Source organism: Hemiscyllium ocellatum, chromosome 13 (genome assembly GCF_020745735.1).
Source record: "Hemiscyllium ocellatum isolate sHemOce1 chromosome 13, sHemOce1.pat.X.cur, whole genome shotgun sequence".
In the NCBI taxonomy this organism is placed as follows: domain Eukaryota; kingdom Metazoa; phylum Chordata; class Chondrichthyes; order Orectolobiformes; family Hemiscylliidae; genus Hemiscyllium; species Hemiscyllium ocellatum.
Window position 1 is genome coordinate 63,184,180 of NC_083413.1, and position 26,796 is coordinate 63,210,975.

The window sequence follows — 26,796 nt, forward strand, 5'->3', positions numbered from 1 at the left end:
AGCTGTGGTTGGGGAGATGGGCTTTGGATTCTCGACCAGTGGTAATGGTGGTGCAGGAATTGGGTATGACGAAATATAAAAAACAATGACGTGTTTCTTGTCATTGACTTTTTTTTCTCAGAAACAGTGGGCTTCATAGAGCAGTCCACTAGGCCATGTCCACTGGCCAAAAACAGCAAGGATTCTAACGAGGCCTCACGCTGTCAGAAATCCATCTAAGTTCCACACCAGCCATTGCTGTCTCTGAACTTGCATAACTGAAATTTTTTCTCACAATCCTGTTGGATGTCACAGCTCACAATTAAGGAGTGGGGAAGCTGATTAGTATCATGTCTGCATCGACCCTCCAAAGAGCATCCCACCCAGCCCACCTTCCTCTTGTAACTGCACATATCCTCCTTACCTGCACAATCCAAGAATCAATGGGGCAATTTACCCTGGCCAACCCATTTAATCTGCACATCTTTGGACTGCGGGAGGAAGCCAGAGCACATGGAGGAAATCCACACAGACACAAGGGGAACATACAGTCACCTGAGAGTGGAATTGAACCCAGGTCCCTGGTGCTGGTTGTGAGGCAGTAGTGCTATCCACTGAGCCATTGTGCCACCCAGTGAGCCAGTGTGCTGCTACTCACTACACAATTACTGATTGATGTATTCTGGCCTTTGTTTTGATTTTACAGTTGTTTTGCAGTTTCCACATTTTCTACGGTTGCAAATGTCTACAGAGAATGGAATGTAGATACTGAAGAAGTTTTTGCTAACTTCATAACTGTTGCACAAAACAATTGTTCTCAGGCATGGATAACTCTTTTCTTTAGAATACAGCAGGATTTGGAGAGTAAAGTGGCAACTTACAGGATAGGACAAACGATTGGCTTTCGTAAGAGGATGAAGATGAGAAGAGGACTCTCAGCAGGACACCTAATGTTTCCAGGATGTTCAGGAATCAATTTTTCTATTTGAACTGCAGTGAAGAATGGTGTGTGAGTGATATTGATTCAGATATACTGAAACCTACCACATACTGCAAAAACAATGTCAATCTCAAAGCAGGGTGAGGGCTGCAGTACTAGTGGCTGTGAACTTTTATGCGTGTCTCTCTCTGTCCCCCAGTTTGTCATCAGAGAGAGAAGAGAATCCCCTACAATGTGGGAACAGGCCATTTGGCCCAACAAGTCCACACTGACCCTCTGAAGAGTAACCCTCCCAGATCAAATCCCCTGCATCTTACTCAACATTTACCCCTGACTAATTCACTGAACCTGCACATCCTTGGATTGTGGGAGGAAACCACAGCACCCGGAGGAAACCCATGCAGTCACAGGGAGATCATGCAAACTCCAAACAGACAGTCGCCCAAGGCTGGAATTGAACCCGGTTCACTGGCGTTGTGAGCCACAGTGCCACCCTTATGATATTCTCTATAGTTACACTTTGTTTTATCGTGCCAGAGACAGACAGCTAGCACAGGGCTTCACTTAGACTGCAGGCTTCATCCTGATCAATGGTGCCTGCAAATTCACATACATTGCTTTGTAAGCATTATCTGTTGACTTGATCTTATACCCAGAGCCAATGCTCTCAATATACATCTAGTGTGTGGCCAAAGAATCATGCAGGCCATAGCCTGCTAACCTTAATTCAGTGACAGTCTACAGTACCAACAGCATTTGAGTTGCCTTGGCAAACCAAAATTTTGTGAATGGGAAACAAAGGCTGGTAATGCTGGCTCCAGAATCCAAAACATGGTCATGGCAGGCAGACAATGAAATTTGTTTTGCAACAGCAGTTGATCAGCATTATTGAAAGAATATTTCCCCTGAGTGGAACACACTGGAAGAGCGTTGTGGTGTTCAAGATATGTTGCTCTGCTGCCTACCACACAACCTCAGTATCATGGTGGAATAGCCCCCCATTGAAACCACTTACATAGCAAGCACATCAGAAGAAAGAAGTGAACCAAGGCAGCCCCTTTCTGCACAAATTATTCATGAAGACCTCAACCAAGTGAGACACCAGTGACAAGAAACTGAGTTCATAAATAAAATCATTCCGATTTGCAAACAAAAGTCACCTAATCATTCTGTTCATTCCCCCTAATGCCTAGTGTTTCTTCGCTTTTGCATGTCCTATTGATCCTATACAGGGCTACCCCAGTGGATGCAGCATGACTGGTAGAAGGCCATTGACTTTCAGTAAAGTTGTTTGCAATGCTGAGGACTGTATTGTGTCAGTATGTGTGGCTGCAGTTTGGGCTGGGTTGTTGACAGAAAAACTGTAAGGCATTGGCAGAGCAATAGGAGTGAAAAGATGATTGCTATTATCGTGAGAGGGGAACATGGTTCATGTTCCGTGGAGACCCTGCCACTCTCTACAGCACATATTAGCTCTCTGTTGGGGAATAGATAGTTGTGATACCCTACATTTGCAGGGGGAAACCACAGTCATGATGACAACAGTTTGAGCTACATTTGGCGACTGAAAGCATGTTGTGGTTCTGTTCGCTGAGCTGGGAGTTTTTGTTGCAAATGTTTCGTCCCCTTTCTAGGTGACATCCTCAGTGCTTGGGAGCCTCCTGTGAAGCGCTTCTGTGATGTTTCCTTCGGCCTTTATAGTGGCTTGTCTCTGCCACTTCCGGTTGTCAGTTGCTGTCTGCTGCAGTTGCTGGTACATTGGGTCCAGGTCGATATGTTTGTTGATATCGACATCCACTGATTCTATCAACAAACATATTGATCTCCCAGCTCGGCGAACAGAACCACAACAACCAGCACCCGAGCTACAAATCTTCTCCCAAACTTTGAACTGAAAGCATGGAGCAACTCTGCTTGTATTGCAACAGAAGCTTTGTCATTGATTATCAGATGTTGCATCAGGATTAGGCCAATGTGTGCTAATGGTTGGTCACCAGCTCCATGCCAAAAAGAAGGGCCTCAAAGCTCTGTACACTGTCCTGTACCCCTCTTTGATCCTCATATGATTGCAGGCCTGCCAATTTACCAAGGGTTTGTTTCACCAACCCAACAGCATTCTTCTCTGGCACACATCACATCAAAGTGCTCATCTGAGTTCTCTGTGGTGGAACCTGGATGTCACATCACCCTCCAGGAAACTAGCAATTGGCCTGTCCTTGCTGCATGCCCAGTATCTTGCCACATGCTGATCTTGCCTCTAAGATACCAACCATAGCAATAGTTGTATTGGTGTCTGTACGTATAAAGTCAATGGACAATGTATCTTCATTATCTTCGTCTTCTTCCTGTTCCTCCACTTCTTAGGCAGGTTACAATTTTGGAGTATTTGAAAATGCAAAGTAGTAAGGGGTAAGGCTGAGGTGCAAAGATTTGGAAAAATAAGAGCTTCATACTGACACAATCTGAAGCCTGTAAATCAGAATAGATTATTGTATGAGGAAGAGGTAGGATGCGTGATGGAAATTTGGATATCAGGATATTGTCACTCTACAGTAATTTATGTCCCACTGCTGGTTCTGGCACCATCAAGAACAAACAGGCACAATTTTACCCAATAAGGCTGGTAGTGGAGTTGACAACATGTAGCATTTGGAGCTGCATTAATTGATTTTGAGCAGTAACGTGAGGTCTTTTTTACTTCTTATGGCAGTTCCCCCTCATGCTCGGTGAATTGGCCTCCATGGCTATCTAATCCCATTGACTTTTTAGTATTGTCTAGAGGGCATACTGCACCACCCTGACTGTCTCTCCTTTCCAATTCCTCCACCAAAACCTCCAATGCTGTTTCCGAAAAACCTTAGAGCTCACAATGTACCATTTATGCCATTGTTCAATTCTCCCGGATTAGTTAATTTATTGTCTGACTGCCAGGGCACCTTCCAGCCACAAGCCCCTTTAGGAGGTTCAGGTCAACATTAAGCAGTAGAGCCTAACTCTATCTGTTGCTAGCCATACATTATACTGATCCCTCACTCAGGTTTCCAGCCAATGTTTTTATCATATGCCGTGAGTGAAAATTCCTCCAAATAGTTTTGGTGAACATAATCTGTTTATTCCAATGGATGATATTTTTGATATTTTTTTGTGTGCCAGCAAACATATAGAATCAAAAAGTGGACAACTTGGGACAGAACTTCATGGTACCTTCAAGATTGCCACATGACTGCACAGATATGGAATTTACAGGAAATAATTATTATGGCCCCCACATCTGTTTTGGAGGACTTTCTGATTCAGTCCCTATTATCTCTTATTATTTCCCACAATGAATGTTCACAAAACAAGAGGCCTCAATAAGGTAAAACTATAGCAATATTCATGTATATAGAAACTCCAAGTTACTGTCAGATTTGATCTGATCTGTCAAAATATTTAATCAATGTATTTAGCACGGGTTATTGCTTTCAAAAGCCATTGTCAAATGTGATACAGTTGACTGCGGATAAATGCATTCCAGGATCCAAGCACAGAATTTCAATGTATCAGGACTATTCACTGCAATGAGTTTGAATTCCCAATTCAGGCAGGGTATAATCCTAATTGGTGCATGAAAAACTTTGGAGCCAGCAGAAAATTGTCAGGCTCAAAATGCCTTCCCCAAATAAAGACAAAATGAACGAAACTTGTTTGCTTCTCCTGTAACTGAGAGTTCCCTATTTTATTTTACATGATTGAACAATAGCCAAGCAATATGATAACAAAATGCTGGATGTTGGAAATCTGAAATAAGACAGAAAATGCTAGTGATGGGCAGCTGGTTCCGCAACATCTCTGGAGAAAGAAATAATTCTAAAGTTTGAGATCAATAACCTTTCAACAGAATGGGAAAATGATAGAGATGTAATACATTTATGGAAGTACAGAGGCAAGGAAGGAGGCAGTGGGGAGAGACAGGGGAGAAATAAACTAAAAGGAAGACCGACAATAGGGTGGAAGGCAGCAGCGATTAAGTGACAAATGGTGCAAGACACTGGACATGGTTATGGGACAATTACAGATACAAAATATGGATCTAGAGAAGAAGTAAAATGAGATAACAATTTTTATTAATACCTGTGGTATGATAAAATAGAAGTGGTGGTTATGTCCTGAAATTGTTGAACTTAATATTGAAACTGAGAAACCGTAAAGTGCACAATAAAATGGTGAGACATTGTTTCTCAAGATTACATCAATCTGCTTTGGAACAGTATGGCAGGCTAAGGACTTGAGAGAAAATTGGCAGAGTAGTATAATAATAAGTAAGCAGAAAACGAGAGCCATGCTTGCACCCTAAACAGAGGTGTTCCTCAAAGTGAATATTCATTTTGTGTTTGGTCTTCCCAATGTAGAGCATTAGAAGCAGCAAGCATAGTGTGTTAAATAGCAATCAGTACAAGTTTAAACTGTTATGTATTTTAAGACATATAAAGTAGAAAGAAGAAGGTAAAGGTGTTTCATCTCCTACACTTGAAGGAAACGAAAATGGAGGTGTGTGTTGAGGGTAATAGAGGAATGGACCAACAAACGCAGAGGGGACATTTGGAATATTTTGGCTACAAGGGCAAGAGAAGTAGTTGCTACTTGCAGCATGCTGCAGAAAGCAGAAAAAGCAGAGGATGATCCATTGAATGTGGACTCTGGCAGATTCAAAAGGGACGATGAAGAAAACTTGGCTGGGAGGGACCACATAGATTGAAAGGTGTTGGAAATAGGAGGGATATTGTTGTGAGCTCAGTCAATCAAGGCTGAATGTGCAACTGCACTGAACTATTGATCTTAGTTTGCAGCCATTGCTATTATAAATGAAAAGCTGTTGACATTAATAGTTATTCAGTTCAATAAACATTGACTCATAGAAACAGCACTGAAGCCTGTTTGACAGAGCAGGCACTCAAAGTCCCACACCCCTCTTTTTGTTTATAGCTCAGCATATTGCAAATTCATAAGGAGAGGTAGCAGCATACTGGCAATGTTGCTTGGCCAGTTATCTAGAGCCCCATGTTAATACCTTGGGGCCATGAGTTCAAATGGGGATATTTTAATTTTATGAAAGCTGAAATGAAGAGATAACCTAATGGCGAAAATGTAACCATAGTAATGTACAGGGTGCTGCGTTTGGAGCTTGAACATGTTACTGCTGCAACGTTTAGCTAAGTGATCGGGTTGGCTAACTTCGCTTGCAAAACCCCAGCTGTGAAACTGTGAACTCAGCTTTGTGCTGATTTAGTTGTTCGAATGAGAAAGGGATAGAAGCAGCAGACAACTGTACCCACAGACCACCTAAATGTCACGATTCTGAAACCAACCTTGAGGCCAAACTGCCTCAAATAATACTTGAAAAAGCATTGCTAAATATCGACCACATGAAGCATGATAGTCACCTGGATGAGAGAATGCAAGGCTGGAACTGCCTTAGGCCAATGCTGCAATGATACAGATGGAATGGGAGTTGCGTGACCCCACCTGGGCATGCACAGGTGCAGTAGGTAGATGACAAACAGTGATTTTCCCGCCAACTCTCCACCCCCAAGAGAACCACCTTTTCAGACCAATTTGTTGGACAAACAACTGAATCAATTGTGAAAAGATCAGCTTGAATTTTCAAAAAACATTCATAGATTAATTTGGTTGCAATGTTAGGAAGTAATCGAGAGGAAAGAATCGATTCATCATTTAAAAGTTATTTAGAAAATTCAAGCATTGTTTTAAAAATAGTCTTTTAGCAAGCTGTATTAGAATAACATTATCATATTATGAGGCCATTAAAAGCTGCTGACTGACATACATGGAAGTAAAATAACAAAGCAGGAATCCAGAGGAAGTGAGAAGGAAGATGGTTTGAGACTGGTGCACAAAGAAAATCCTGCAGAAGAATCACAGGAGAGGTTAGAAAGATCAGCCACATTATTCCCACAACTTGTTGTTCGATTGTTTGCATTTCAGATAGAATAACTTTCAAGCTGCCAGTGCCGTGAGCAGAGTCAGGATCTGGAAATGCTTCAGCTCGCAATTATTTTGTAAGTCTGAGGGAGGATGAAAATCTAGGCTGAAAGGCAATCACTTCCAAATGAATTCTGCTGAGATCAGGTCAGATTTGTAGCACTAGATGTGTACATAGAAATGGTGTTAGTTAAACTGAACCCCTCAGGGTAGCACCAGTCCCCCACCCCTTCCTTGGCGACCAAGCCTTGTCACCTCTAGATCTGCTTCTTAAACATAAAGGTTTTCTTTTGCGCAGTTGCTGGACACTTTCTAATGGTCACTCTATTAATTAATAACTTTTAACATAAATTATCAGTCTATTATTTCTTCTTTCTTCTCAGTTAATTATTAACAATTTCTTTCTACTTTATTTTTAAACAAATCATGTTCAGTTTCGTGCCAACTGCTACACTAGATCTCAGGTAGCTGCAGCAGTGCTTCTGCTGAAGGGGAAAAAGAGGCTGACAGGAAATCTGACTAGTTATTGCAGTACTGGCAAAAGGGATTACTTCTATTCCAAAATAAACAGAAAGTGTTGGAAATGCTCAGTCAGAGGTCACTAACCTTTTATCAGAACTAGTGTAGATTATGAAGCATTGACTCTGTTTCTCTCTCTCCACAGGTGCTGCCTGACATGGGGAGTATTTCTGCATTTTCTATTTATATTTCAGAGTTCCAGTATCTAAGATGCGTTGCTGTGTTATTATATGTTACAAGCTGAGCACTTATAAGCATGAGTTGTTACAACTTAAAATGCAAAAATAAGTATCACTCAATGCCATGTATAATTTTTCTGTTAGCACACATATTCAAGAGGCATTAGATACAGCACTTGGGGCAAATGGGATCAAAGGTTGTGAGAAGAAAGCAGGATGAGGCTATTGAGTTGGACAATGATCGTGATGAATGGCAGAGCCGAGTCAAAGGGCAGAATGGCCTCCTCCTGCTCCTAACTTCTATTTTTCTATATTATTGGTGATTTTGTTGGTTCTAATTTACTGGTACCTTTTGCTATGTTTAAACTGAGAAATGAAACCAGAAGTCATGTGCTAATGGAAAACGTTACTGTTAGTTCAAGATATTCTCATTTATACATGGAGTTAGTGTTTCAAATGCAAATGTTTTTTTTGGATATTCCTGTCTGGATGTTGCATAAGGCCAGGTTCAAAGAGGCAAAGAGGGGGTTATCTGATATGGACGATACAATGTATGTAATTGTGGTCTTCAAGACGTTGATCAATTCTGTAACCGGAGGCTATTATAGAGTTATAGAGTCATAGAGATGTACAGCATGGAAACAGACCCTTTGGTCCAACCTGTCCATGCTGACCAGATATCCCAACCCAATCTAGTCCCACCTGCCAGCACCCGACCCATATCCCTCCAAACCCTTCCTATTCATATACTCATCCAGATGCCTCTTAAATGTTGCAATTATACCAGCCTCCACTACATCCTCTGGCAGCTCATTCTATACACATATCACCCTCTGCGTGAAATAGTTGCTCCGAAGGTCCCTTTTATATCTTTCCCCCCTCACCCTAAACCTATGCCCTCTAGTTCTGGACTCCCCGACCCCAGGGAAAAGACTTTGTCTATTTACCCTATCAATGCCGCTCATAATTTTGTAAGCCTCTATAAGGACAACCCTCAGCCTCCGACGCTCCAGGGAAAACAGCTCCATCCTGTTCAACCTCTCCCTATAGCTCAGATCCTCCAACCCTGGCAACATTCTTGTAAATCTTTTCTGAATCCTTCCAAGTTTCACAACATCTTTCTGATAGGAAGGAGACCAGAATTGCACACAATATTCCAACAGTGGCCTAACCAATGTCTTGTACAGCCGCAACATGACCTCCCAATTCCTACACCCAATACTATGATCAATAAAAGAAAGCATACCAAACGCCTTCTTCACTATCCTATCTCCCTGTGACTCCATTTTCAAGGAGCTAGGAATTTGCACTCCAAGGTCTGTTTGTTCAGCAACACTCCCCAGGACCTTACCATTAAGTGTATAAGTCCTGCTAAGATTTGCTCTCCCAAAATGCAGCACCTCGCATTTATCTGAATTAAACTCCATCTGCCACTTCTCAGCCCATTGGCCCATCTGATCAAAATCCTGTTGTAACCTGAGGTAACCCTCTTCGCTGTCCACTACACCTCCAATTTTGGTGTCATCTGCAAACTTACTAACTGTATCTCTTATGCTCGCATCCAAATCATTTATGTAAATGGCAAAAAGTAGAGGACACAGCATTGATCCTTGTGGCACTCCACTGGTCACAGGCCTCCAGTCTGAAAAACAACCCTCCACCACCACCCTCTGTCTTCTACCTTTGAGCCAGTTCTGTATCCAAATGGCTAGTTCTCCCTGTATTCCATGAAATCTAACCTTGTAATCAGTCTCCCTGTTGAACGCCTTACTGAAGTCCATATAGATCACATCTACTACTCTGCCCTCATCAATCTTCTTTGTTACTTCTTTAAAATACTCAATCAAGTTTGTAGGACATGATTTCCCATGGACAAAGTCATGTTGACTATCCTGAATCAGTCCTTGCCTTTCCAATTACATAGGAGAAAGTGAGGACTGCAGATGCTGGAGATCAGAGCTGAAAATGTGTTGCTGGAAAGGCGCAGCAGGTCAGGCAGCACCGATTCTCCTGCTCCTTTCCAATTACATGTATATCCTGTCCCTCAGGATTCCCTCCAACAACTTGCCCACCACCGAGGTCAGGCTCACCGGTCTATAGTTCCCTGACTTGTCTTTACTGCCCTTCTTAAACAATGGCACCACGTTTGTCAACCTCCAGTCTTCCGGCACCTTATCAGTGACAATAGATGATACAAATATCTCAGCAAGAGGCCCAGCAATCACTTCTCTAGCTTCCCACAGAGTTCTCGGGTACACCTGATCAGGTCATGGGGATTTATCCACCTTTAACCACTTCAAAACATCCAGCACTTCCTCCTCTGTAATCTGGATATTTTGCAAGATGTCAGCATCTATTTCCGTACAGTCTATATCTTCCATATCCTTTTCCACAGTAAATACCGATGCAAAATATTCATTTAGTATCTCTCCCATTTTCTGTGGCTCCACACAAAGGCTGCCTTGCTGATCTTTGAGGGGTCCTATTCTCTCCCTAGTTACCCTTTTGTCCTTAATATATTTGTAAAAACCCTTTGGATTCTCCTTAATTCTATTTGCCAAAGCTATCTCATGTCCCTGTTTTGCCCTCCTGATTTCCCTCTTACATATACTCCTACTTTATACTCTTCTAAGGATTCACTCGATCTATCCTGTCCATACCTGACATATGCTTCCTTCGTTTTCTTAACCAAATTTTTTCAGTCATCCAGCATTGCCTATCCCTAGCAGCTTCCCTTTCACCCTGACAGGAATATACTGTCTCTGGATTCTTGTTATCTCATTTCTGAACGCTTCCCATTTTCCAGCCGTCCCTTTACCTGCAAACATCTGCCTCCAATCAGCTTTTGAAAGTTCTTGCCTAATCCCATCAAAATTGGCCTTCCTCCAATTTAGAACTTCAAGTTTTAGATCTGGTCTATCCTTTTCCATCACTATTTTAAAATGAAGAGAATTATGGTCGCTGGCCCCAAAGTGCTCCCCCACTGACACCTCAGTCACCTGCCCTGCCTTATTTCCCAAGAGTAGGTCAAGTTTTGCACCTTCTCTAGTAGGTACATCCACATTTTGAATCAGAAAATTGTCTTGTACACACTTAAGAAATTCCTCTCCATCTCAACCTTTAACACGATGGCAGTACAGTCGATGTTTGGCAAGTTAAAATCCCCTACCATAACTACCCTATTATTCTTAAAGATAGCTGAGATCTCCTTACAAGTTTGTTTCTCAATTTGCCTCTGACTATTGCGCGGTCTATAATACAATCCTAATAATGTGATTATCCCTTTCTTATTTCTCAGTTCCAGCCAAATAACTTCCCTGGATGTATTTCCGGGAATATCCTCCCACAGCACAGCTGTAATGCTATCCCTTATCAAAAATGACACTCCCTCTCCTCTCTTGCCTCCCTTTCTATCCTTCCTGTAGCATTTGTACTCTGGAACATTAGGCTGTCAGTCCTGCCTATCCCTGAGCCATGTTTCTGTAATTGCTATGTTACTCCAGTCCCATGCTCCTAACAATATCCTGAGTTCATCTGCCTTCCCTGTTAGGCCCCTTGCATTGAAATAAAGGCAGTTTAATTTATTAGTCCTACTTTGTCCCTGCCTGGCTTCTTTGATTCACTTCTGTTCTCAGCTGTACCAGCCTCAGATCGATCTCTTTCCTCACTATCTCCCTGGGTCCCACCCCCCTCCACCTTACTAGTTGAAATCCTCTTGAGCAGCTCTCGCAAATTTCCCTGCCAGTATATTAGTCCCCTTCCAATTTCAGTGCAATCCGTCCGCCTTGTACAGGTCACTTCTACCCCAAAAGAGATTCCAATGATCCAAAAATGTGAATTCTTCTCCCATACACCAGCTCCTCAGCCATGCATTCATCTGCTCTATCCTCCTATTCCAGCCCTGACTAGTTCATAGCACCGGGAGTAATCCAGATATTACTACCCTTGAGGATGTCCTTTTTAAATTTCAGCCTAACTCTCTGTAATCTCCCTTCAGGTCTTAACCTTTTCCCTTCCAATGTCGTTGGTTCCAATGTGGACAATGACCTCCTGTTGGCCCATCTCCCCCGTAAGAACATTCTGCACCCTCTCTGAGACATCCTTGATCCTGGCACCAGGGAAACAACACACCATTCTGCCTTTTCTCTGCTGGCCACAGAAACATCTGTCTGTAGCTCTGACTACAGAATCCCCTAACACAATTGCGCTCTTGGAAGCCGATGTACCCCTCATTGCATTAGAGCCAGTCTCATTCCCAGAAATGTGGCCGTTCGTACTACGTTCCCCTGAGAATCCATCACCCATACATTTTCCAAAAAAGCATACCTGTTTGAAATGGGTATATCCACAAAAGACTCCTGCACTAGCTGCCTACCTCTCTTACCTTTCCTGGAGTTAACCCATCTATGTGACTGTATCTGAGATTTTGCTCCCTTCCTATAACTGCCATCCATCATATACTGTTGTTGTTGCAAATTCCTCATTGCTTCTATCTGTCTCTCCAACCGATCCACTCGATCTGATAAGATTCGCATCCAACAGCATTTATGGCAGATATAATCCGCAGTAACCCTTAAACTCTCCTTAAACTCCCACATCTGTGAAGAAGTACTTATCACTGCAAAAAGCCATTTTTGCTCCTTCACAATCTACAGACCCAGAAAATGACACAGTCTTATTCCTCTACAAATGCTGCCCCAGGTTAAATTAATAGCTATGGCCTATATTTTAAGTTTAGTCAAGAGACATATCTCCAAAAACAAATAATCAAGAAAGAATTCACTATACTCACTGCAGCCTTTCTCTTGGACAGACTTAAAACACAATTAAATTCTCTGACTCTGTGCTGTGAACTTCGCCCGACAGTTCCTCCAAGATTAGATGTGAATTTCACTGTTTGTTAATTTTCCCAGATGCACTCTGATGTCCAGCGATACACGAATTCAAACAGAAAGGTGGTAACTGTGCAGGTTTGTTTGTGTGTTTTCTCTCTCTCTCCCTCTCTCTTGCACTGTCCTCACCATGTGCTTCCTTGTTTGATTTTTTTTCCCCAAAGTCCCAAAACAATGCAACAGCATATAAAACAGTAATTGCTGCTCCTGGAATTCGAGGAAATCACCTCCAACATCTAAAATACCTCAAAAAAAGGAACAGCTCTTACAGCCAGAAAATTTCCCCATCCTCCATCTTGGATTACCCAGAATCCTAAATTAGAAAAAAAACAAAAAAAACTCTGGAAGCTGGAAATCCAAAACCAAAACAAAAATAGTTAGAGAAACCTTGTAGGTCTGGCATAATAGAATATCGAACATAGATCAATACAGTGCAAAGCAGGCCCTTCGGCCCTCGATGTTGCGCCAATCTGTGAAGTAGTCTAAGCCCATCCTCCCACACTATCCCATCAGCATCCATGTGCTTATCCAAGGATTGTGTCAATCTCCCTAATGTGGCTGAGTTACCTGCATTGGCAGGCAGGACATTCCACATCCTTAATACTCTCTGAGTAAAGAAGTTGCCTCTAACATCTGTCTTAAATCACCCCTCAATTTGTAGCTATGCCCCCTCATACAAGCTGACATCATCATCCTCGGGAAAAAATTTTCACCATCTACCCTAGCTAATCCTCTGATCATCTTTCATGTCTCTATCAAAACCCCTCTTAGACTTCTTCTTTTCAATGAGAACAGACCCATAAAAAGACCTTCCCTCCAAACCAGGCAACATCCTGGTAAATCTCCTTTGCACCTTTTCTAATACTTCCAGATCCTTCCCGAACTGTACACAATATTCCAAGTGAGGCTGCACTAGCATTGCAGTATGACATTATAGCTCTGGAAAGCAATCCCTCGACCAACAAAACCTAACGCACCGTATGCCTTCTTAACAACACTGTCAACCTGGGTGAAAACTTTCAGGGATCTATGTACATGGACTCCAAGATCCCTTTGTAAATCCACACTACCAAGAATCTTTCCATTGACCCAGAATTCTGCCTTCCTGTTATTCTTCCCAAAGTGCATCACCTCACATTTATCTGCATTAAACTCCATTTGCCACCTCTCAGCCCAATTCTGCAGTATATCCAAGTCCCCCTGCAAACTACAATGTTCTTCCAAACTGCCCACTACTCCACCGACTTTAGTGTCATCTGCAAACTTATACAAACTTATGCCTGCACCTAAGTCATTTATAAAAGTGACAAAACAGTGGTCCCAAAACAGATCCTTGTGGCACATCACTAGTAACTGGACCCAGGCTGAATATTTTCCATTAAACAACACTCGCTGCCTTCTTACAGAAAGCCAGTTTCTAATCCAAATTGCTAAATCACCCTCAATCCCTCTAATATGTGGAGAGAAAGCAGTGTTAATATTTGGGTCAAGTGACCCAGAAAAGATTTCTGAAGAAGCTTCATTAGACTTGAAACGTTAACCCTGCTTTCTCTCCACAGATGCTGCCAAACCTGCTGAGTTACTACAACAATTCCAGTTATTGTAAATTGTTTGGCCTTACATGAATACAAAAGTGAGATTAGATCTTGCTTTGTTAAACATGTTACAGTGTCATTTTTATGACTTATAAAGTCCTATTGATTACAAAAAAACTCTTCAATTAATTATTTTTACCATTCTTTCTTGTTGGGCTGAAGGGCCTGTTTCCAAACTGTAAGTAATCTAATCTGATCTAATCTACTTCAATTTCCCATAATGCCACACTTCAGCACCTGATATTAGATGTTTAATAAGCATAAATCAAAAACAGAATTCATAAAGTAGAAATCCAAAAGAAATTGGTTTTGCTTTCCTGAACTTGGGAACTGTTTCATCTCTCCAGCCTTGAACAACCAACTGGTAAAACAGGACTTTTTAAGAGCACAGGTGGAGTTTTTCTCTGAGGATAGGTCAACAGGAGATGTGCTTGCCTCAGGCACCTAAAGATAAATCCAAGTCCTTCTGATGTAGGGCAGCACAGTGGCTCAGTGGTTAGCACTGATGCCCTCAAAGCACCAGGCACCTGGGTTCAATTTCAGCTTCGGGCGACTGTCTGTGTAGAGGTTCCACATTCTTCCTGGTTCCTTTGGGTGCTCTGGTTTCTTCCCACAGTCTAAAGATATGTAGGTTAGGTGGATTGGCCATGATATTTGACCACAATGTGCACGTTAAGTAGATTAACCATGGGGGATCTGGGTGGGGACGCTGTTCAGAGGGTCAGTGTGAACTCGATCAGCTGAATAGCTTGCCTCCACATTGCAGGGATTCTATGACACTGATATGTTACTGGCAAGGAATATTAAACAGCATGTGCTGTCACTTTGGAAGCAATAAAACTTAGCCTTTGAAGGTTTTGAATGTAATGTTTTTATTCCACATGGCGTAGAGTACAAATAAACTCCTCATGATTTAAATCACTGTATATACAGTACACAGCATAAACACATACACAATGACATTGGGCAGGATCTGCTGCATGTAAGAAATATTTCCAGATCTTTGCTGATTTACAAATATGTGCATCACTCATTTTAATTCTTTTTCTGGAAAATCTGATGGCACACTTGATCGCAACACGTTAATTCCTGGAAGGTGAGAAAAATGATAAATAAGAATACATTACTTAGTATGTCACCAATGAAAAATAACATTCACAAGGCCAGACTTGACTGGGATGTTCCCCCAGTTGAACAGCCCTCAAAAATCATTGACTGTATGGTATTTGACACAATCTAATCTATAAGCAGGGGACTGGTAATGGTAGAAATTATAACAAATAAAAACTAGCAAATGAGAATTCTATTTTTTTAACACATGTTGAAGGTACAATTTTAATTCACAGGTGGGAAGCTGGCTGGGTGAGCCCCCTAGATCAGCAGCAAGGTGTTTGGTCAGTTATGAACGCTCAGCATTGTGTCCACATGTTCAATTTACCACCCACCTGAAGGGAGTAGAAAAGGGAAGCAGAACAGCTTCTGGCGGCACTAAATTACATCACAATAGAGGTCTGGGAGTCAGTGGAGAATGTCAGAAGAAACTTGCATGCAAGATGCAAAAGACAAAGGCTCAGAATACCTTGTGAGCAGAGAGAAGCACTGCTGTTCCTCCTGAACCCATAAATCTAAGTTTCCCACTGACCTGGCTGTGATTCCTGCAGACTAGCCTTTACTGAGGATCTAGCACAGTGACCTCCCCTCTCAGTTCAAATGTTAGACACAAAAAAACTGCAGATGCTGGAATCAAAGGTAGACAAGCAAGAGGCTGAATGTTATCATGGCCCAGTCTAAGACCCAAATTAGCATAAATGAGTCCTTTTAATTCTAATAATACCTTGGTCACCAGAAAATATATCAGCATTGAAATTATAGTGTACTGGAGAGTAACCTATTCTATTTTAACTCCTACTCTTCCTGGTTTACACTGGACACAGAAATTCATAGTTTCCCTATTTTACAATAAGTACTGTACCATTATTATCTCCTTTACTTCCAGGGTATGCTATTACTGGTAAACCCGTAATGAGGATGTTAAAATGGGATTGAAAACTTTACGCTTAATTATCAGTGGACCCCCTCAGCCACTGTCATTTTCAAAACTCATCCAGTACGAACATCTGACTCAACTGTGTTCCACTGACCACCTCATAATTAAAATCTACCTGATAATGTCAACAGCACCTGCTGATACATTGTAGTCTCCTGTCAGCTGTACACCATTAATGTGCTTTTACACCAACATTGTAGCTACATTCTGTACTCCTGTGTGACATTTTACCATTTCCCTTGCTACCTATCCTGTGGTCCTTCTGAATGATGTGTCAAACTAACGTCAAATAATGAGCAATTTTGTGCAATCTGTGCTAATTGGGAATTAGATTCAAACTAATCATTTCAAGAGTAAGCTTCTGCCCTAATAACTTTCAGCTGGATTGAAAGGACAATGTCAACTTATTTTATTATTCAGCTCTAATTCACTTTCCTTCTAAAGTCACTTTTCACCTGACGTAATTCTGTACTGCTTCAATATTTCGCAGAGGATGAGACTGAGGCATGCACCAATCAACCTCACCGCCCCATGGCCAAACATTTCAATTCCCCCTCCCACTCTGCCAAGGACATGCAGGTCCTGGACCTCCTCTATCCCCACTCCCTTACCACCCGACGCCTGGAGGAAGACTGCCTCATCTTTTGCCTCGGAACCCTTCAACCCCATGGCATCAATGTGGACTTCACCAGTTTTCTCATTTCCCCTCCCCCTACCGTACCTCAGTTCCAACCTTTCAGGTGAGCACCATCCTGATGACTTGTCCCACCTGTCAATCTTCCTTCCCACCTATCCACTCCACCCTCCTCTCCGACCTATCACCTTTACCCCACCTCCATCCACCTATTGCACTCTCAGCTACTTTCTCCCCAGCCCCACCCACTCTCCCACTTATCTCTCCACACCTGAGGCGCCCAGCCTCATTCCTGATGGAGGACTTTTGCCTGAAACATTGATTTTCCTGCTCCTTGGATGCTGCCTGACCTGCTGTGCTTTTCCAGTACCACTCTAACCTTGATTCCTGTTCCTATAGTTGCATTGAGAATGTGCTTGTGATCCTTCCTTTTGAATATTTGATCCACACATCAGTGACTTACAGTGAACATTAAAGGTGTTGTTCATAGACAGACAACTGGTGAGCCAGCAGTGTCTTGAAGGAGATTTAGGAAGGAGAGACAATGGTAATTCTATCCCTTTAGTTTCCAAAAGTAGCATTATTCTCCTATTGTGAGGTCCAAATGTATTTCCTATTTGAACTTAAACTACTGGAACATTAACTTCAAGCCGCTTGTTCTGTAGTGAAGTGACCAACTTAATGAAAAAAAGGTGTTAATTAAGTTGGTAGGATTTAATGAAAATAAATGGCTCTCTAAGCAGCATTTGAATAAATGCCAAGAAGCTAAAAAATACACACCGTATAGAAATGCTAAGAACCTTTTAAAGTTGTGTCACTGGAGGATAGCCAAACACTTGTGATAGAAGACAGAGGGTAATACCAGTTATATCTTAAATATTCATAAAGAGCCAGCATACGAAAGGTGTTAAGATTTATTTTTGTGGATACACAATGAAAGCCTATTCAAACTGCACAGAGACAGATTATAAATCTTAGCAACACACAGGTACACATGAACAGGGTGATGGATCAGACACCTTATAGTGGAGTTTACCATGAACTCCCTCCCTTAGCTTGGAGTAAAGACAATGTTGAGAAATCATACTGGATTACAAAATTAGTTATCTTTAAATCTTATTTGACTGAATACTTATTTGTTTTTAAGATGGATTTAAACATTGTTGACAAACTTAAAGTAGAATAGTCATGTTACATAGAGATACCACTCACCTTAAGGGAATACAACATTGAATAATAATTTTTCTTAGAGCAGTGATTAGCTGTATAAATGAAGTGTTCTTCTTTCAGCATATACTCTGTGATACAGTATTCATTCCTATAATGTTATATAGAATTGATTGATAGGATAAAGACTCATATGTCATTTTAAAAGATGTTGTAATCTGATATTTAAATCCCTCACAAGCAATTAAGAATATCATAGGTTAGGATTCTCAGTGCTGATATCAGTAAATTTAAAGATAAGTTGTTTCTAATTTAATATGACTATAGATATAGTAAACTCTAAGGTAACGTTTCTGGTTTGAAAATGCCTGAGTGGAGTAGTGGGGAAGGACATTTCATATCTGGACCAGTCCCTAGCTGGTAAAGCTAAGCTCCTTTACTCATCTGAAATTCCTTTCAATGGAGGATTTAAGTTGACAGTAATCTTGACAGCATAGGGTGACTTGCCCCTTGCTCTCTGTGGAGGGAAGTGATGGAGTAGTAACAGAAAATGAGACCATTAACAGTTTGCCTTATTTTACGAGAATAACCTGTTTTCTTTAGCAAAGTAGTTAATGCCATAGTTCAGTTAATAATATCTTAACACATTTCTTGAGGAATACTAATAAGATTACTGTATAGCGACACCTACCAAGTGCAGTTTGTCCCCCTCAATCCAGTGCTTCCAGCCTCTGTTAGCCTTCTCACCTTTTTGGACACAGACCAGTTTGTCCCCATCCCACTGCACCAGCGTCTGCAAAGAAACAGGTGCATTTACAATAAAGCTTTGAGACTAAGGAGTACATTTACTTTGAGTAATACTGACCAGGAAGCCTTTGGTTCAATCTTGTTTGTTGATCTGAGCTGCATTGCTACAATTGAGTTCTTTATCCTAAGGTCAAGAGTGGAAGATCACTTCAAATTCTTGCTCCTCTTTGATATCCAATAAGCTTCCATAAGAATATGGGTGAACCTGACTGAGATGGTATCAAGAGGTGGAAGGAAGAGAGGAATGTTTTGAAATTAAGATCACCATGGGAAGTGATACTGAGGAAACTGATGGACTCACAGGTTCTTGATGGACTTTATCCTAGGGTCTTAAGAGTCATGGCTAACAAAATAGTTGATGAGTTGGTACTGATTTTCCAAAATTTGCTGCAAGTTTACATAAAACTAGAAAGTAGCAAATATAAGCCCTCTAGAAAAGATAGAAGGGAATCAGAAAACAGGAAACGATAGCTTGATAAAGTTGATATTGGAATTGATTGTTATGGAGCTAGTAGCTGATAATTAGAAAAATTAAAGATAATCGGGAATAATAGCATGGTGCTGTAAAAGGGAAATCACATTTTTCCAATTTATTGGAATTCTTTGAAGAGTAACATGCACTCTGGACAAGGAGGAGCCTGTAACGTATTGTACTTGGATTTTCTGAATCATTTGACAAGGTGTCACATGAAGGCTATTGTGGAAAATAAAATTTCAAGGAAAGAAATGTGCAGGGACCTCAGTTTGGTGCAATTTCTATCTGTTATTTTAAATAAGGTGAGCAAATCCCTGACGAAGATTGCAGATGACTCAGAGATGAATAAGAAAATATGATATGAAGAAGACATAAGGAAGTTGCAGACAGATAATAGATGAGTTGAATGAGTCGGCAAGAAACTGGCAGATGGAATATAATGGAGGAACTTGTGAAATTGTTCACTTTGGAAGAAAGAATGAAAAAGCAGTTTATTATTTAAATGGCGAAGCACTGCAAAATTCCAAGATGCAGAGAGATCTAAGTGTTCTCCTGGTTAAGGCACAACAAATTAATAGGTAGGTACAGTACATAATCAAGAAAACTAAGAGATGCTATTCTTTATTATGACAGCAATTGCACATAAAAGTAAGGGTGTTAACTTAGCTATTCAAGATACAGTGAAGCCACAAATTAATTACTGTACACAGTTTTGGTTTCCTTATTTAAGGAAGGATGCAAATGCATTGGAGGCAATTCAGAGAATTGATAACCAGAATTAACAGTTGCTAATGAAGAAATGTTGAGCAGACTGGGCTTGTTTTCAAAAGAACTTAGAAGAGTGAGGAGCGACTCAATTGATGTGTAGAAGAATTATCATCATGATGTGGAAAAGATCTTCTTGTTGATATGTCCAGAACTCGGGAGATCATAAAAATTAAAGGGTTGACCTCTTTGGACAGAGTTGAGGAGAGAGTTGTTTGACTTTAAAACTGTCTGCCTCAGAGGATAGTGGAGGCACTGTTACTGAACATTTTTGAGGAGGTAGATAAATTTTTGTTTGGCCAGGGTATCAAAGGTTATTGGGAATAGTTGGGAATACAGAATTCAAAACACCAGCAGATCTCCATAATCTCAATGAATGGTGGAGTAAACACAAGGGGCTGAATGGCCATCTCCCGCACATAAGTCAGATGTTCATATGTAGTTTTTGCCCCAATACCCATGCAGTTAAAACTTTTGCCTACTCTCACAATTAAGGTTCAGTCCTAAATGGTGGTCACTTGGGTGAGGTATTTATAAAATGATATAGAGTCATGAAATCAGAGAAATAGACCCTTTGGTCCAAGTCATCCAGGCCAACTAGATATCCTAAATAAATCTTTGTCCTATTTTCCAGCACTTGGCCCATATCTCTCTGAATCCTTCTTATTCATATACGCATCGAGATGTCTTTTAAATATTGTAATTCTACCAGCCTCCACCACTTCCTCTGATAGCTCATTCCATAGACGCACCATCCTCTGTGAGACAGAGTCATAGAGTCATAGAGATGTACAGCATAGAAGCAGATCCTTCTGTCCAACTTGTCCATGCCGACCAGATATCCTAACCGAATCTAGTCCCATTTGTCAGCACTTGCTCCATATCCCTCTAAACCCTTCCTATTCATTCACCCATCCAGATGCCTTTTAAATGCTGTAATTGTACCAGCCTCCACCACTTTCTCTGGCAGCTCATTCCATATATGATGCATCCTCTGCATGAAAAAGTTACCCCCTTAGGTCTCGTTTATACTTTTCCCCTCACACCCTAAATCGATCTCAATATATTTTAGATGTAAGCACAAGAACTTAATTTTAAGAAAATCTCATTTCAAATTGATGTAAAATTAATCTTATTTAATTACAACAAATACCAGCTGAACTCCAGAACACTAGTTTACTGGGAAGGAGTGATAAAATTGCTTTGATTTTCCCTCACCAATAAAATCCATAGGTGTTTTCCTCATTAGTATCTTAAACATCAATAATAATGAGTCAACAAAATATTGAATATGTTCAGAATTTGTCTTTTTCCAATAAAAATAATGCTCTGTTTGTGACTAAAATGCCTATTCACTTGAATAAGAACTTGCAATTATCCCTATGTGTATTGTTTTGTATATATGAAACTTTTTATCCTGGAAATGATTTTCTGTGCTTAGGCATACATAATCAACAAGTTAAACTGATGTGGTTCTTAGTTATGATCCATAACTTAAAAGAAATGATCAGAGAAGATACCCAAAGGAGGGGTTATCAACTCAACTGAGAAATAATTGCAGTTATTATTGTCATTAATATACGAAGAAAAGTAATATAAGATGTAAAACATCTTTCCATTTAAGGGTGAGATGGAGAAAGGTGAAAAACAACTTGGAGTGGTACCCTGTTCCAAACAGACAAGAAAACTATGGGAACAGTTTTTATTATTCCTGAGGTATGGGCTTCACTTCTATTTATCGTACATCTATGGTTGTCTTTGAGAAAGGGGTGCTGAGCTGCCTTCTTGAACTGGTACAGTCACATGCCGTTGTCATCTAAAATACTATTAGGGAAGGAGTTCCAGGATTTTGACTGAGCAACACTGAAGAACAGTGATATACTTCCAAATCAAGATTGTGAGCACCTTGGAAGGAATTTGCAGGTAGTGGTGTTTCCATATATCAGCTGCTATTGTCTTTCTAGATGGTAGTGTTTCATGGGTTTGGAAAGTGCTATCTAAGAAACCTTAATGATCTCTACTGTGCATTTTGCAGATAGTACATATTGCTGCTACTTAGCATTGGTGGTGGAGTGACTGAATGTTTGTGGATGTGGTGCCAAACAAATGGATGGTGTTCTGGATGGTATCAAACTTCTTCAGTGTTTTTGGAGCTGCATTTATCCAGGCAAGTGGGGAGCATTTCACGCACTCATGACTGTGTAGATGGTGGATTGGTTTAGGAAGTCAGGAGGTGAGTTAATTGCTACAAGATTCCTAGCCTTTTACCTGTTTTTGTAGCCACAGTACTATATAGAGACATAGAGATGTGTAGCATAGAAATAGAACCTTTGGTCCACACTTGTCCATTTCGACCAGATATCCCAAAGTAAAGTAGACCCATTTGCCAGCATTTGGCCGATATTCTTCTAAACCCTTCCTACTTATACACCCATCCAGATGCCTCTTAAATGTTGTAATTATACCAGTCTCCATCACATCCTCTGGCAACTCATTTCATATATGCACCACCCTCTGTATGAAAAAGTTGCTTCTGAGGACCCTTTTAAACCTTTCCTCTCTCACTTTAAATCTATGACTGAGTTTTGGACTCCCCTACCCTCTTGGCTATACACTTTATCTATGTCTCTCATGATTTTATAAACCTCTATACAATCACCCCTCAGCCTCCGACATTGCAGGGAAAATCACCCCAGGCTTTTCAGCCTCTCCCTTTAGCTCAAACCCTCCAATCTGGGCAACATGCTTGTAAATCTTTTTTGCACTCTTTTAAGTTTCACAACATCCTTCCTACAACAGGGAGACCAGAATTGAATGCAGTATTCCAAAAGTGGCCGAACCAATGTCCTGTACAGCTGCAACAGCTCCTGTACTCAATAGTCAAATTCAGTTTCTGGTCAATGGTAACCCCCCAGAATGTTGATAGTACAGGATTCCATTAGATGTCAAGGGACCATGGTTAGAATTTCTCTTGTTGGAGATGATCATTGGTTGGCACTTGTGTGGCATGAATGTTATTTGTCATTGTCAGCCCAAGCCTGGATATTGTCTAGGTCTTGCTGCATTTGGGCATGGACTATTTCAGGATACAAGGAGTCATGTATTGTGCTAAGCATTGTGAAGTCATTCGCAAACATCTCTAATTCTACCTTTATGATGGAAGCTCATTGATGAAGCAGCTGAGGATGGTTGGGCCCAGGACGTAGAAACTAAGAAGTTAAGTTAAAGCGTCATCGAGTCATAAAATGATTACATCACAGAAGGAGGCCACTCAGTCCAGCATGTCAATGTCTGTCTCTGACAGAGGAACACAGTTCATTCTCCTCTCTTTTTATTCCTAGCAGTTGTGGAGAATTCCTGGAATAGACAAAGATAATCCACAAAAAGAAACGACCGAGCTGCAGTTGGGAGGGAGGAGGGAAAGGGCAGGTAGAGACAATTGACTCTCTTCTCCGTTTGGAATTTTCACCTTAACTTAAATAAAGTGAAAGGATGAAAAATTGAGGCACATTATAACTCCCCCAATACAACTGTAATGATGATGTGTGTCTACATTAGGGATAGTATCATATTAAACTTATTTCGTTTGAGTAACTAAGACAGAGAAATCATTGTAAAATGTAATCCAAAGTTCTTGGTTGGCATTTCTTTGTTTTTTAAAACAATCTGTTTGGGAGTATTGTGATGGGACTGAATATTAGCGTGGCTTTGGTTTGCAGTACTGTCTACTCAACATCCTCTCATAAGCCAACCTTCTCAATTCTGGAATCAACCCAGTGAACCTCCTCTGCACTCCCTCCAGTGCTGTATATTCTTTCTCAAGTAATGAGACCAAAACTGTATACGGTATTCCAGGTGTGGCTTCACCAGCATCCTGTACAATTGCAGCTTAATCTCCACATTTTAAACTTCATCCTCTGGCAATGAAGGACAGAATTCTGTTTGCCTTCCAAATTACTTACTGTACTTGCAAATCAATGTTTTGTGATTCATGCACAAGGTCACCCAACTGCCTCTGCACAGCAACATGCTGCAATTTTTCACCATTTAGATAATATTCCAGTTTGCTGTTACTCCTACTGAAATGGATGACCAATCTTGTAGTCCATCTGCCAGATCCTTGCCCACTCACTTAACCATTTGTTCCTTGTGACAGAAGAGACTTACTCGGATATCCAATCTACCAGCACACCAGTAGATCCACATCAACAAGAAGCCACCCATCTGCTCAAAATGGAAAGGGCCACAAAAGCTCCAGGAGACTGATGTCCCATCAACACACCCACACCAAGGAATGACAGCCCAGGCGCCGCCACCGCAGCACCATGTCCATGTGACCAGCCCATCCCACCGAGCAACAGAGAGCCCAAACAAGGGAGAGACCACTCACCTGCTCAGCGTGTGGGAAGGGATTCACCCAGAGATTCCACCTGTTGATACACCAGTGAGTCCACACCGGCAAGAGACTCCCCCCCCCCCCTTCCCCCCCCCCCCCCACCCCACCACCTTCTTTGATGGGAGAAATACATCCCCAAGAGCCACCAAAAGCATATTTTACAAATGGCAGAAATAATATCTAAAAGAAAATCCTCATGGAGAAATAATCTTTGCTGTATACCTTGACTGTTCTGTTATCTAAGCCTTTTGTGCATTCCTCGAATTCCTCTCCAATTGTGAAATCCAGGTTGTAGTTTCTGAAGGTACTTAGGGTTTTAGTGATAAACTTGTCCCCTTCCTGTTTGAATTCTTTTGTTTGTTTGAGGTGAAGAGCAATCTTCCTGGTGGCAAAGTCAATATCTGCAATGAAGAGAAGAAAGTCAGTTCAGTGTGAAAAATCTAAAGCCTTTATTACAGATGAATTTAAGCTTGCTGTCTGCTTGAAAGGCTATGTCTCGTAATCAAGTTGAAAAATTTAAATCAGAGTTTTATATGCTATGACATGGCATGACATACAAATAGAAGTAGCACTTTAAGGCTAGGGAGGTAAGCTTAAGGGAAATGATCAAGATTGTATTTGGTAAGAAGATTATTGCACAGCTCAGGTCTCTTTTGTATTATACAGGCAGTGATCTTACAGTTATGGCTGGAAAACCGCAGTTAGAATTTGTTTCATTTCATCTGTGGACGAGTTTTTTCTAAGAAGAGGAATATTGCCAAGCTTGATCCTGTGACTTAGAATTTACCTCCCACTGCACAGTGACACATGCTGGAACACCATTGATCCTTCAGCAACTGAGGGAGTTCTCAGTATCGTGTGGTCAGAGATGAATTTATTGATGGAAATGGTGATAAATGGAAGATGCTGTTGTAAACTAAAAATAGAGTAAGCATATCACAGCTGTGAATTATCACTGGAGGTCATTGTGGCATAGCTGTTTGAAAAGTATTGAGTCACGATGAATTTAAACCTCTGAACTAAATAGGCTCAAATATTTACAGTACAACTCACTAATTCTCACTGCAGGCAGCTTTTTTAAAAGGTGGGAAATTGTGGAGTGACTTTTCAATCGATGAGACAAGTTAGTTTAAAGTTTATTTAAAGCATACCAAACAACAAACAACAAAAAAATCTATTTGAAGAATGCAAAGCTGTCTTGAAGGTCTATTCTCAACAGTTAAGCCTTTATTTCCCTAAGAACAGAACTAAAAGTATTCATGGCTTGTTCGGTAATGCTATAACGTTTTCTAATAAGAAATGACAGCTTAGCCTAAGATTTTAGGCTCCTACCTTATTTTTGATTCCTGGCCACATACCAGATGCATGAAGTCTAGTCAAGTATGCAAAAAATCAATTAAAAGTTTAATAAGACTTCAACATGAATTTAAATTATAGATTTTAAAAGATATATGGACAAGAATGACTCAAGATTATCTAAACCTGAGGTTCAGATAGCAGCTATTTATATAATTCTCAATCCTGAAATTGACAATATTTGTTTTAGTTATTTGTATTGTGTGCAGTTTTTTTCTCCTTATCTGAGGAAGGATATTCTGACTGTAGAGGGAGGGGAATCAAGGTTTACCAGCCTGGTTCCTGAAAGGGCAGGACTGACCTAAGAAGAAAGAGTGGGTTGATTAGAACTATATTCACTGGAGATTAGAAGAACGAAAGAGGATCTCTTAGAAATCTATAAAGTTCTGACAGGACTGTACAAGGTAAGTACAGGAAGGATGGTTCCCAATGACCAGGGAGTTCAGAACCAGATGTCACAATCTCAGTTTAAAGGCTAAGCTGTTGAGGTCTACGATGAGGAGAACCTTTTTCACCTAGAGAGTAGTCAATGGATTGAATCTTCTACCACAAAGTGTTTGAATGTTTGCAAAAGGAAGTTGGATATTGTTAGAGTCAGAGAGTCATAGAGATGTACAGAACAGAAACAGACTCAACCCATCAATGCTGAGCCAGATATCCTAACCTAATCTACTCCTATTTGCCAACACTTTCCCATATCCCTCTAAATCCTTCCTATTCACATACCCATCCAGATGACTTTTAAATGCAGTAATTGTGCCAGCTTCCACCACTTCCTCTGGCAGCTCATTCCATACACGTACCACCCTCTATGTGAAACAATTGCCCCTTAGGTCTCTTTTTTCACTTTCCTCTCTCACCCTAAACCTATGCATTCTAGTTCTGCATTTCAAGTAGCATAGAGTACAATGGGTGAGTGGGGGAGGGGATGAAGGTGATAGGTCAGGGAGGAGAGGGTAGAGTGGATAGGTGGAAAAGAAAATAAGCAGGTAGGACAAGTCATGGAGACAGTGCTGAGCTGGAAGTTTGGACCTAGGGTGAGGTGGGGGAAGGGGAAATGAGG

At 40.9% G+C, this 26,796-nt stretch overlaps 1 protein-coding gene across 1 annotated transcript in view; it reads right to left on the reverse strand.

Moving 5' to 3' along the window:
• Window positions 1–15,045: 15,045 nt before the first annotated feature.
• LOC132821917 (retinol-binding protein 1-like) overlaps window positions 15,046–26,796 on the reverse strand; it is a 53,141-nt gene continuing 41,390 nt past the window's right edge. The window contains exons 2-4 of the mRNA XM_060834877.1: window positions 24,600–24,778; window positions 18,626–18,727; window positions 15,046–15,175 (exon numbers count right to left, since the gene is read on the reverse strand). Coding sequence (XP_060690860.1) covers window positions 15,122–15,175; window positions 18,626–18,727; window positions 24,600–24,778 — 335 coding nt within the window. The 3' untranslated portion in view covers window positions 15,046–15,121. The remainder of the gene's footprint in view (window positions 15,176–18,625; window positions 18,728–24,599; window positions 24,779–26,796) is intronic.